Source organism: Calypte anna, chromosome 5A (genome assembly GCF_003957555.1).
Source record: "Calypte anna isolate BGI_N300 chromosome 5A, bCalAnn1_v1.p, whole genome shotgun sequence".
Taxonomy (NCBI): domain Eukaryota; kingdom Metazoa; phylum Chordata; class Aves; order Apodiformes; family Trochilidae; genus Calypte; species Calypte anna.
Window position 1 is genome coordinate 27,010,313 of NC_044251.1, and position 14,027 is coordinate 27,024,339.

A 14,027-nucleotide genomic window follows, 5' to 3' on the forward strand; every position below is an offset into this window, starting at 1 on the left:
CAGACTAACAGCCTGATCTTGTTTACCAAATAGGTATTACAGAAAGGTACATTTTTAGAGGCAACTTAAATAAATATACAAACTTTCAGAACTTTCTACCCTCACAACATAGGACATCTGTATTTCAGTGACATGCACCATTACCTGAAGACAGCCACCCTCTGTGTAGAGAAGAAAATCTGGGAGCATTTCAGATTATCTGGAATTACTTTCATTAGCATAAAGGGTGAGCTTCCTTGGAGGACCAGGTGCTTTTATCACTTTTGTCTGGTATCCCTAATGAACCTAAACTGAAAGCCAAGAAGTGTACAGAGTAACGACCAGCAAGTCTTTTAAGCACTGTAGAAATAAAGGGGCCTGCACTGACAATTCAAACCTTGTACCTTGTATGTGTGACACTTAAGGATTTACCTGGTAAACCATACTTAAGGATACAGTTGAAATGCAGTCAAGATGACTGAGCCATGTTAAATACAATATACATGCAGCTCTCAAGATGTGGACAAATGGTATTAAAACTAAACCTAGAATAGAACATGGTTTCATAACATAATTTTTCCATCTCTTTAACTTATGCCACTTTTTTTTTTTTTAATATATCCATCACTTCTCACAATCCCACTATTTCATTTTTTCCCCTGAAATTCTGATGAATGACTTTCATGAATACACAAGTCACTGGGCAAGAGCATACCCACCATTGTCCCCAACTCACCTGTCTGCTAACTGCTTTCCATGAATCCATCATCTAAGTGTAGACATGTCCTCTCAGGCCATAAGGATGAGATCTCTGAGAAGACAACTCACTGTCTAACCATAAGTCAGCACTAAAAGCTGTACAGCTTAATATTTTACCAGTCCTTTATAACTTAATAAAACTATAGTTAAGTTCCAAAATATTCCTACTTTCATTATTATTCTGACTGAGCCCAGTAATATATGGATAGCATTTCTTCTGTTATGTGTAACGCTTCAAGAACTGAAAGTCTAAAATCCAAGATTCCTACAAGTATTATGATAGTATCTAGAAGTTCAGAAGACTGCAACAAACATCAGAAGATCAGGCACTCACAGTCTGAAAGAACACAAAAAAATGCAAGCACCACCACCAAGAAAAGATGTTCCTTCAGCCAGCTCAGAAGAATGACTTCCTCAGAGCCCAGGGGATGTGAGGATACTAGAAGGATAACTTTTGAGAGCTTTATGCTCAAAAAAATTGACAGATCGAAAAGGAGTTTAATTCAGCCCAACTTCCTTGTCACGATGTCTGCCCTGACACCAAAGTTACAAAAATCAAGTCACAGTGAGGTTGCTCAGACAGTGTGGGGACTCTCATTGCAACAAAGATTGTATCCTATCCTGTAGTGACCAACTGCACAACTGCGGCACTTTCTGGAAAACGAACTGCTGAGCCTAACCCTGTCAGACATTTCACATACATCATAAAAACTCAGCCTTGATAAGTGATTTCAAATGAACTTTTTGAGGAAAAAAAGATGGCTAATTACTTTTCCCTCTTAAATCTGCATTAAAGTTGTATCACAAAACCTTTGACATTTTTAGCTAGCATGGAATCTGCCATGCAATACACAATTTTCAGAAACAAAGTGTTAATCCACACTTGCATCTGATCATATATGTCCAGCCTCAGATTTTCAGCTCTTATTTCTCTGAATACACATCTCTTAATGTGTACATGACACATTAATGTGTAACGTCACCACTGTTGCAGCACTGGTGCTCTGACTGTCCAAACCAAAACCAACTCTTCAAAGTACACGTAAGAAGGCATCTCATTTGCAAAGGAAATAAATAAACCCCTTTGCAGTACGAGCTGCTGTACAAAGCCAGCTTCTGTAAAGGCAGCAAGGAAGCAGGATAAAACATATTAATAACTTATATTAAACAGATTTTGGAAAGAGGGGCAAGAATGAAGTCTTAGAATGAATGAGTTAGACCCACAATTTAATTGCCATTTTTCAATGGAAAGTTAGAATGAATTTCAAAAGATGGTATCCTTGTGAAGAGTTTAATCTACAACCATCTTTAATTCACTAAAACTGGTATTCCAAAGGGAATCAGAGGTTTTAAGAAAACATCACTAATGTCATTTTCCTTCAGCTTTAATAATTTTTATTTTTTAAGTTAAATGAGTCAAAGTATTGGTATTCCTAAATCATCCCTCTTGCATATTGATGAGTTAGTTTACCATAATTGTTCTCAGTTATGAAATTTCATAGTCTCTTTGGAATACTAATTTCATATTTATAGGTTTCAATTTTTTTATTCCACCCTATTTCCCTGAATTTTTTCAAGACAGTTGCTGATGTAAAATTTAATATAAAATATTTAGTCACAAAATAGTATTGCTTTTATGCACATTGTGGTAAGATTATTTTTTTTTCCAATAAAAACTATACCATCTTCCATAAAATCCTAAACATATTAAGAATTGTGATGCAGAACAAAATTACACAGGGTCAAACAGGTACCAGCACAACAGTGAGATTATATTACATCAAAAAATTTTAATGGTCCCAAATATATACTCAACAACTAAGCATACACTCAGGGGGGCAAAAAAAATTTATGACACAAAAGTGACCACATCTAGAATTCCACTCAATCTTTAATCAAGAAGGGACAAACAAATCCCCCACCTTCAGAGAAAAAAAAAAATCTGCAGTTTAAAGGGCAAAGGGAAGATTAAAAAAAAAAAAAAAAAAAGGGAAACTTTATATTCAGCCCTCCCCCGTAGAGGTTTTTAAAACCTGTTGTAGCTTGACTAAAATGTTCAGAATGTACGATTTCAAAGGCAAGTCTCTTTTATACAAAGAAACTGCTGGCATTCTTAACTACTGAAGAATTATGGCAAAACCTGCCTTTTCTTCAAAAGTCTCATAACATGGTCCAAGAAAGCATATTCTGATTGTAGCAACTGACCAGCCAATCCAGAGTTCCACTAACAAAACTCTTGCCCTGTTGGCTTTGTTTGCTTTTTTTGTTTGTTTTCCATTTCCTTCCCTGAGAAAAGGGCAACATGTGGTCCAAGCTGGAGAGCTCAAAGGCGTAAGTCTTTCCCCTAAACCAAATAGTTCCCCTTCTTCTGCTCCTTTGAATTGGCACTTGATTGGCAGAAATACATTTGTATAGGTTGATCTGTGTCACACAGACTATTTCACAAAAGACTGCTGCTTTGCTGTGAGCTTGTTTTGTTTTTGGAAAAAATATCCTTTTCCCAACTTATAATGTTCTTCAGCAGTTGCCATTATGATGACTCAAGCTTTGCTTTCTTTGAAAAAGGTAGAGTTTCCTCTTTATCTTCATCTTCATCATCATCTTCATCATCATCAGGATAATCTACAAGCCCAACCAGGCCTCCCTACAAAGAGCAACACAATTACTGTAATTAAGTAAATGTTTACACAATGATACTTCATGTTTGCATTGGAGAATGATCTTTGCATACAATACTGCCATACGCATACTGATTTGTTAACTTTTGAATAAAACAAAACACAACAAAAAGAGTCCTTCAGTATCAATTTGAATTTCTGAATTACCACACTTTTAGAACACAGTCCTCAAAAAAGCTAATTTAAATGTGTAATAACTTAAAGAATATTTTGTATCATGAAATTGGATGAGGTGTACAGGTTATAAAATTTAAATAACTTGGCAGCTGAAAACTTAGCTAGTAATATTAAAAACTTCATTGTATTGCAAATAATCACAAAGCTTAGTATTAGGCAGCTCTGGACCCATCAAGAGGCATCATGAACACCTAAAATCTGCTCTAACTACAGTGCATTGCAATTTCTGAAGCTTAACCTGCATTTGACTACAATGGCAGTTACTAGCAAAGATGAATTAACTCATCCACACTAGAAAATTTCAGCCAGTTGTATACCAAAATACAACTCCATAAACAATTACAAATAATCTGCACAGTATTACAGTATATACACTGAGTATACTAAACATAAAATTACAGAATTGGATAATTAGTGAAAAAACCAATTTCCATACTGTTTCTAGTCTTTATGGCACATTTATTAACAGTGTATATTTTACTGAAAGAAGGTGGCTTATGCCTGAATTCATTAAGTTTTTCAGTGCACTGTATATTCAGTGTAATCTGAACAGTTTTCTTTTGCCACAACAACTTGAAATTTTGGAGCCACTACTGTATGCAATATACTTCATATATAAAGATGGGATTTCAGATGCAAGGAACTATTCTGTCTGGGAGACCAAGCCTCCAGCAGAAACAGAACAGACTGAAATAAATTCCCAGACAATTTTGCTTTTACGAAGTGCTTGGCTTACTACTGTATTTGTTTCCATAAATGAAATAAACCTGCTTCTGCCATACCTCACTTGTAAGAAATGGAAATACTTTTAGGAAATTAGATTATTATTATCTGACCAATGCTGCACTGAAACCACTTTATCTGTCCCCCAGCACTGAGAAAATACCTGTCACTTATTTCCATGATACAGTCTAAATAGGGTTTTAGCAAAAAAAAGAGAGGTAAAATCTAACAGTGTTCTAAAACATATTTTAAAACACTGGTTTTGGATATTCACTGCTGGATATTCACATACTGACTCTTAAATGGACTTTCTTCTTCTACCTCAACATGTTTCAATCCAAAACTATGTTATTTTTGCTAGGACTCTGCGAGGACAACATTCATGCTAGGTTATTAATATTTTTTTAATATTTTAGGCTTACAGCAAGCACATTTCCATAATACAATTAATTTCTTTCATATGTGCCAATCATATCACTCTGAAAAATATTTAAAATGGAAATAGTAGAAAAATCTCAGTGGGGGTGGTGAGACATCATAGAGTCTGGCAAGATTTGGCAATGTTTCCAATGTACTTCTACATTTCTACCTGCCAAATATCCCTGTACAATTTAGTAAAACAAAAGCATTGTCTCTGTTTACAGTAAAGATTGCTGCAAACTGCTGATTGTTGTATACTTCATACTTTCAGAGTCTAGGCATCAAAAGAGCTTTTATTTCTTTTTTCCATACATGTCAGATTTCCTTAAAAATGCTAAAGGCCAGACAAAAGGTCCGTGCAGAGCAGACAGTCCATTGTTAGAATTCACACAAACTTGAGTGTGATGCTAAAGCAAATTCCTAGTGTGTAACAGTGCAGTCAACCTGTGTCCATTCAAAAGTACCTTAGTTGTAATAGCTGCCATCTGAGATGTGCTTTTAGAAACTGATCCTGGTGACCCAGGGGACCCTGGGGATCCAGGAGAACCTGGAGATCCAGGCAGATTACTTGCAGATGACTGGCTGGTAAGGTTAGATTTTGTACCACTGGAAAAAGAAAGCTTGAAACTTGGGCTTTGACGACCTGAAAGGTTAGTTTTCAGAAGAACTTCCTTTTCTTCACTCTCTTTTACTGGAGAGAAAAAAAATACACAAAAAAGTTGTAAAAGTCAAGTAGTATTTTTTAGCAAAGCATTTAATTAAAAGTCACTTATCTGTGCAGGAAAAGGCTTAATATTTTATGTACAACTAGATAACATCTGTCATCACAGATTTATTTTTTTTTATACTACTATACCACCTACCTGCTGTCATCATTGGCCAGGAATGAACACTTCTATTCTACCAATGGTACCAGTTGAACATTTACACTGAAAATTTTTAATTATAGACCTGAATAAAACACTGGAAAACTTGACTGTCATCCACAACTGCAGTCCAAATGCTTTAAGAAATCAACAACAATATTTTGTATTCTTCTGCTTTCAAAGAGAGTAAAACTTGTTTTGAAGGGGTGGTCTACCAACTTGGCGTCGCTATTTTAAGATCTATGAACTTTAGGAAAAATTAAATACAAATGATTCACTGATTCACTGCAGTAGGACTAAACAACACAAGTTACAGCTTCTTTGTAAGTCATATGACATTCTTCTTATCATCACTTACATTTTTTCCTTTCCATGAATTTACTGATAGGGTCCATAATATCTTCATCATTTTTAGTTTTGTCAGAAGGTGGCACCACTGCCTCTCCATCTTCTATATCATCTTCATCAGTATTAAACCACATTTCCTCCTCATCCTCCAGGGTTCTTGCATCTCTTCTGTATCTATGGTTTCTCAAAATTGAGCGCATGCTGCAGAACAGTTAAGTCTTAAAACTTTTGATTCAATAAAACAACTCATATTAATAATAAAGCTTCTCAACATTTGCAGCCACAGCTTAGAAATACAAGCATTGCAGAGCAATAAAAAACACCACATAATTCTATAATGTGAATATTTGTATTTTCAATGCAAATACCCTTAAAAACCTTTCTTTCTAAAGAATCAAAGCACAACTTTCTTAATAGCACACTCAGTCTACTCTGTGTCCAAAATTCTGTAGAAAACTTACAAAGCTTACAAACACCACTATTAAAGTAATGTTAATAACTGTCATTGAAGTGCTGCATTCAGATTTGGTTTAACAGTTTGCACTGGTAAATACAAATTTGTGAAACAGTGTTTAGAAACTACGGCCTTTTTATTTGGGGTTCAACGTGTTACAGAAAAAAACCCAGAACACCCTAGAAATCTAACTTAAATTATTCCAGTTTAAAATAGATATATTAACAAGGCAGCTATCTTTCTGCCACATCCACCTGTTACAATTTTTGATCAAGATAAGTACTATTCATACTTCAGGGCCTTGAATACAAAGTGCTACTTCTCTCTCCTTTGGATCTATTATTAGTGCTGGTTTATCTCTGCTCCCCCTTTTCTTTTCTTTTTTCTTACAGAAGCAGTATTACAGCATTGGAGAAAGGTACAGTGGTGTGCACCCTGAAGAACAGAGGGTGGAGGAGTGGAAGAGAGCTTGAAAGAATTCTTTTTCGTTGATAGATGTCAATTCTAACAGTCATTTTCCAATAAAAGCATGAAAACCTTGACAAGTTTTCTGTGGTACTTGTTTCAAACTTACTGGCCACAGTGTAAGTCTGAAATGTAGTGTTTTTTCATAAAGCCTCTGTTACTGGAATCAAAATGTTAATAACATATACTAAGCTTATTCCATTTAGAGATCTACTCAGAGCATGGGCTTGAATTTCACAGCTGTTGAAGTGATAAATTTAGCTGACAAGCAAAAATGACTTCTCACCTGTAAAACACTTGTAGTCAAAAACTGCAAATCCTGCATTTACCCTTGAAAGCGTTTCAACATTTTAAAACAAATCTACTTGTTTTTCAAAAATCTATTAAGAATATCATTTTAATTATACAAGTTTCAAATTTAAATATTGATTTAGAAACCTTGTGGCAGAAAACAAAGTAATTTAGATGTCTGAAATTTGAACACGTTCTACTATGACTACTATGACAGGATTAATTTCTCTATTTTTTCAAAATCATTCAAGACAACAGAACAAGAACAGCTCTTACTAACAGTTCTTAAGCATAATTCACCTATTCACACAAGCAGCCCACTTTGTTTCAATGAAAATACACAGAAAAATAGCACCATTTGAAAAAAAAAACAAAACAGTGAAGTAGGAAGTCCTAAACTTCCTATTTTTCATACACCCTAACTTTTAACTTTGGGTAACTGTGTACTAAGGAAGGGAACTTTTGCACTAACAAACAGAAAGAGTGATTCAAATGGTAAATCAGATTGTTAGATTTGCTGATGGAGTAAAAAACAGTCACAAAAAGGCATCCTCTGAAATTTTTTGTGTGTATTCTACTTCTCCGTCATTTTGGTTGAGCTTATCTAAATATCTGCTCCCATATGAACTAAAAGGAAATCTGATGTGAATTTTTGAATTAAAAATTCATTGAATGCTAACTTACAAATGAACAATTAAAATTTCAGATCTAACAGTGGGAATCTGCTACTTAAACAAATGAATTTTGGATCCCTAATAGACTTTCAGCTTCACTACAATACTGTTACACAAGTTCAGGATATGACAACTTTTAATTATTACTGGGGGTCCAGCATCTCATGTTAGCTGAAAGCTGATCAGGAGTTTGAAGCAACACATCTGGAAATCACGCCATTTATCAACTACATTCATCAATGCCTGAGATGCAAGCAGGAGTCTAAATTATTTACATTTCCCTCTATCATAAAACAACCCATCATTTCCAAAACAAAACTGAAGCACTGATATACTAAGAAGAGCATTTAGAGCATTTTACCTGTCCAGTTTTGGATTATCTTGTCTTTCCCTTTGTTGCTCAAATCGTAGTTTCAGTCCTTTGAATGTCTGCACGTAATCTACGTCTTCCAGTGCCTTCCAGTAATTTTCAATTACATGAGCTGTTAATGATTTTATATCTTCCTGTAAGAACGAACAACAAAGTGACTTATTTTCATTCAAATAAATTAATCTGATATAAAAAGTAACTGAAATGAGATATTATTTTTAAGCATTCCACAGGAAGCATCATCTTAAATTAGCTTGTGCTAAAAAGAAGATTATGCATAGAAGTACAGGTAAAAATCTAGAGCTTCAAATTACTTGATTAATGAAACCAGCATAACAGCAACAATTTCCTACAAGTATCTCCTTCAAAACACATGAATAAAACCTAAAACCCTGATTGAAAATATCAAAACCAAATCTGCAGGTCTTTACCACTGTAACTTATAAGTATTTTTGTAACAAGGTTATGGTGACTTATGAAAACCTCCCAGCTGCACTGCTATTTCATTTTAGCTTTGTGGATGCCCAAAGCCATCCAAAACAGCTGAGATTAGCCCAGGTCTGCATCCTACCACAGGGAAATTGCTCCTGTGCCATTGCTTGGCTTTCTTAGCCCTGCACAACCCCTGGAACACACCAAAGAATAACCCCCTGACTTACCACCTGCTAAGGATGAGCAAAGCAACAGAAATCTGAGTACAACGGTTATTTCCTCTTTTGGTTATATGCTCAAAGGTCACCTCTTACAAATGGTAATGTATCAGTAATAACAAATGCACAACTTTATTGTGTGATCTATTTTATTAAGATTTATTCTTAAAAGACAATTGACAAAAATTAATTCCAGATACCAAGAAGTATTCTGAAAATGCAACCTGCTTATCTATGTGAAAAGAGGGCAAGAAAACAGAAGATTATTTATTTCCTCATAGCATGAGCTGTACATAGAGTACTGAAAGACCATAGCAAAGTCACAGCCCACCTACACGGATGAACTTTTTTTAGTTTGAACACAACTCGGCTACACTGACCAAGTCATCTGTGTCTTGAACCACCTTGAGTTCCAACTCAAAGAGGAACGACAGATTTCAAGTGGCAACCAAAGTAACTTTTTCCTAACTGACATACTCCTTCTTGACTGTCTGCATCCTAGTTTGGTCCCACTTACCACATTTACAGTCTGTACAGCATCTTGTCAGAATTTGGATGCAGATAACAGTGAGGAAACAAAATTGTTCAGACAGCCAAATCTGCATATTTTACGATACTCCCCATGGAAGGGACTTTTTACCACTCCATTAATATAGTAAGACTTGTATCTCTTCTATAAGTTTACATGCTCTGTTGAACTGACATTACAGAGCACGACTAAATTTTATGTGTTCGTAGCAGTAGTTTCAAGTTACATTCCTTTCATAACAGACACATCCAATCTGTATGATAAAATTATATTAGAGTTGCCTTTGCAAATCTGAGTACTGCAAGTACACAGAGTATCAGATAAATTTAATTTTTAAGTCATGGTACTATCTGAATGTAAGAAAGAACATGTAACTGATACAAAAGAAAATTCATTTAAATCCAGTATCATATGGTCACATCACTATGCCAGCATTATTTAGGGTATAAGCAAAAAATAAGTCTTCTTGAACTACAAGATCAAACTGTGTAGTAATTATCTCCAGCAATTAACAGCACTCACCACTCTGATAAATTCAAACATCTCTATTATGGCGGAGTTCATCAGATTATAACGGGAACCATTATTTAGAAATGCTTTGACCACAGGTTCAAACAAAAAGCTTTTCATTATGTAACGGTTGTAGAATTCATCCTTCAGGCCAATTATCTTTCTCTTGAACCGAAGGGCACCTAAAACAGAAGTGTTGTCAAGAGAACACTAAGTTTTTTAATGCAACAGAAAAAAAAAATTCAGCAAATACTAGCAAGAGTTAGGACAGTTTGCAACCTCAGCTCTTCTACAGCACTATGTTATTTGGACAAGGGAATACATTCAGGTATTCTCTGCTTCTCAACAGTCATGACTACACTGCTGAAGATTGCTTACATATTCTATCATAAGGAAATCCTTTTAACACAACTTTTGTTTACTGAATAATATACTACTGTTTGACTATAATACTATTATAAAGGTGCATTTCTGATTTTTCAATTACTTATGGGAATTATTTAATCATTTCTATTACTCAAATGTAAGTTTGATCACATTTCTTTAAGTACTATTTGATTACGATGCAAACTATCTAACTTTAAAATTGGTAAATGGCATATTCTTTACACACATACTAAAGCAAAGACTTAATTTACATCCAGTTTAAAGCTCTTTTTAAAAATCCAAAGCATTCACAATCATGTTCATGCAGAAACAAAGTGAAGTATCATCATCTCACAAGGTGGTCCATTTTTGTGGGCAACTTGGTGTATAAGAAAAGGGATTATCCAAGGGTTACCAGACATTTCAGTTACAAATATAACAGGCACTCCTTATAGTATGGTAGTCCTCAATCAACTTTGGGCTTTGTTTTACTCTGCATGTACAACAGGACTGTGGAAAAAATGTCTTACTTGCCTGCAGAATTAAGTCACACTGTTTTGCTAGCACTGTGCTGAGCATGGTCAAGAAACTACCAGAGTTTGAAGAGCAGCACGCTCAACTCCTGTGGTGCAGTCAGGTAAGTGTATCTCTAATTAAATACCCCTGACAGTAACTGTACATCTAATTAAAAACCTCTGATAATTTCTACTAAAACCCCTCAAAATTTAAGACATTCAGTACTGAAATAATATCTTTTCAATTCACCTCTAAGTTGAGATTTTGAAAAACTTCTGCCTTTTCGAAAAAAGTCACCTACAAATACAAAATTATTCACCAATACTAGCTGATACATCTATGAATCAGCATGAGAAGCACAGAGTGTTACAGCAGAATTTCTGTACTCACTCACAAGCTGTCATCATCTCTGAACAGTTTTCTTCCAGTGATAGGAAAGTATGCAACACTTAACATTCACAGAATACTAGTTTATTTTTTACATTTCAAACTTACATAATGCCAAGAAAGCGTGCTTTGAGGCCATGAGAACAAGTACCCTTCGCAGGATATCTTTGTTAATGATGTAGTTCTTTATGTGATAAGTATGATGTTCTACGCAGAAAGTTAGCAATTCCAGTATTAATGCCAAGAGCTGGGCTGTCTGAAAATCATCTGTTATAAAAACAAATGGAAAATAATTAAACTTATGCAGGAAAGAGACTGGATGTGGCACTCAGTGCCATAGTCTAGCAACCGCAACGGTGGTAAAAGGGTTGGACTCGATGATCTCTGAGGTCCCTTCCAACCCAGCCAATTCTATGATTCTATGATTCTATATTGCCTTCAGAAGCTAGCTTCAAATATCCAGCTTCAGTCTGGTAAACATTTCAAAGTTCCTGTATATTCTCACAGATAGTAATACAACATGCTGGAGGTGATGTTTAGTCTTCAAAATAGAATAGAAATTGCAAAAGCCTGCAGACAAAGCAGGAAACACTCAAAATACAGAAACAACTCAATTTTGTGTGTCTTAAATCTGTGTTTGAAGGTTCAGGAACACAGATTTCAACACTAGCATTCATAGTCAGGCTTATTTAACTATATCTCACTACGATGTCCCTATGTCTCTATTACAAAACACTGCCCTATACACAGAGCCCTGGCTAGGTTTGTACTAAAAATGTAATCTCTTATACCTTTCAATGAAAGTACTATGCAAGAAGTATCTCAGGCTTTTCCTATACTTCTAAGATACAGCCATATAAAAAAACCTAACTCATATCCTGCTTTAAAGTAGACAAGTAATGAATTAAATACATGTTAAAATTTTTTTTGCCAGATTGTTGATTATTAAAGAACACTTTCTTTAAAAAGCAAAAATCTTATTTCCAATCTAGCTGGAGGAGAGATAAAACAGATTAATTTATCTTATTATTTGGAAACCTATACAGAAGTTTACAGAATATATATTTATCATTTATTTACCTCCTTTTGGACGTGTTATGACATCAATAAATACAGTACTGCTGCTAGTAGTCAGCAAGAACAGCAATTTCATTACTGATTTATGCTTCCTTAGTCTGATTTACAACCAGTACCTTCAAATTGAGCACAGTACTGTGATGTGCACATTCTGAGGTGATTTTTCATCTTCTCTGCTAACCAAATTTAATATTTACACACGTTTGCAATTCTATGTCACTGTGCAGTCTCGTGAGTTACTAAAAATTATACAAATACTTTCTGCTGAAACAAAAGCTGCAGCAGATGCTTTTCACTTCTTTAATCAGATCTCTGCTGAATTTTATACATATAAATAACTACTAAATCATGAATCAACATTTTACTTCGGACTACATATTACAGTCTCAGAATCTCTTGAAGACAGAAAACGTCTTTTGACAGTTACTCTGCTGCAACCACTGACATTCCACACCCTTGATGGGCCCAACAGAGAAGTATTACCTTTGCTAGGCTTGTCCTCAGTAGTATTGGCCAATAAAGGGGCTGTCAGAACATGCATACAGTGCTTGTAGAAGAAACCCAAGAACTCTGTCTTTTCTGTTTTCTGAAGAATAATAATTAGAAAAAAATTACTTACATAACATATCACCAAATATTCTACAAAAACCAACTGTAATTTTATTTGAAGGTAGGCACTTACATTGGCAGTGGCAAGCATATTTTCTGGATCAACTAAAGTACGAAGCAAACCCATGAGTAGCACTGCCCCTCCAAGTTCTGGATCTGTGTCACAAATCATGTGTTCTATAATGAGGTTAATGAGTAATATATCCTAATAGGGGGGGAGAAAAGCAAAAATTAATTCTAATGCTACTCCGTTGCACCAAACCTGAAAACTAGCTTCTCAAAGGGTTATCACCTGTTTAAAAGGGATGTTCTATTAAGATTTTGTAAAACGTAAACAATTACCAAACAAAACCCCGCAAATAACTTTACATCCAGTGACACATTCTGACCAGTGGTTCAACAGTAAGAAGGCAAGCAGTGAATAAGAATCTTTTAAAGCAGCTAAAAATAGTTCCAAAATAGCCATCCAATTTAGAATTTGATCTGAACTGAAATACCAAAAGATAACATCTACAGAGGCAACTACTTAGCTCTCTCAAAATTGAACTCATTTCTGGAAGCTTTTTCAGAGTACAGAAGTCTTAATTTGCATCTCTCTTTACCAACAATTTTCTTTCTACAAATATAAAAAGGTAAATTTTATAACGCTAATGAACTTCACAAGATATGAAGTTCACCTAAGAACAACCCCAAGAAGTAGTCTTTGCGTTTAGGAATCTCAACACTAAGGCTGCTTGGTTTAAACAAGGACACTGTCCCTCATAAAAGAGGGCAGCCATCAGACTGAAGTGGCCACAACCATCAGCCTGTTCCAGCTGCCCCTTTCTTTCAGTACAGAAGTAGCAGCACCAGCCTTCCTGGTCTCTGGAATGTTTTTAGCAGATAAAAGAAAAAACAATAAGTCCACTGGAAACCACTTTGAAATACCTTTACTACTACCAGTTGCGTGCCAGCATTCTGTATTAATCAGCTACAGAGGATCTCTGGAAAATGTAAACCTCTGACAAAAAGGGTTCTTAAACACTTAACTGCATAATTCCACTTTGAATGTTTGTGATAGTAAACTGAACACAGGCTTCTTACAAGTAAATTAAAACCACATGTACACGCTAAGATCAAAACCAGAATTTGTATTTCACATTTTAAGGAGGATAATTCAAAAGCATTTTGTTTTCTTGT

General features: G+C 35.1%; 1 protein-coding gene across 1 annotated transcript in view; it reads right to left on the reverse strand.

Annotated features, from left to right (window-relative positions):
• Positions 1–1,944: 1,944 nt before the first annotated feature.
• Positions 1,945–14,027, reverse strand: part of PPP4R3A (protein phosphatase 4 regulatory subunit 3A) — a 44,090-nt gene continuing 32,007 nt past the window's right edge. Inside the window, exons 8-15 of the mRNA XM_008492396.2 lie at positions 12,922–13,053; positions 12,723–12,825; positions 11,271–11,429; positions 9,906–10,075; positions 8,196–8,338; positions 5,961–6,151; positions 5,201–5,427; positions 1,945–3,382 (exon numbers count right to left, since the gene is read on the reverse strand). Coding sequence (XP_008490618.1) covers positions 3,269–3,382; positions 5,201–5,427; positions 5,961–6,151; positions 8,196–8,338; positions 9,906–10,075; positions 11,271–11,429; positions 12,723–12,825; positions 12,922–13,053 — 1,239 coding nt within the window. The 3' untranslated portion in view covers positions 1,945–3,268. The remainder of the gene's footprint in view (positions 3,383–5,200; positions 5,428–5,960; positions 6,152–8,195; positions 8,339–9,905; positions 10,076–11,270; positions 11,430–12,722; positions 12,826–12,921; positions 13,054–14,027) is intronic.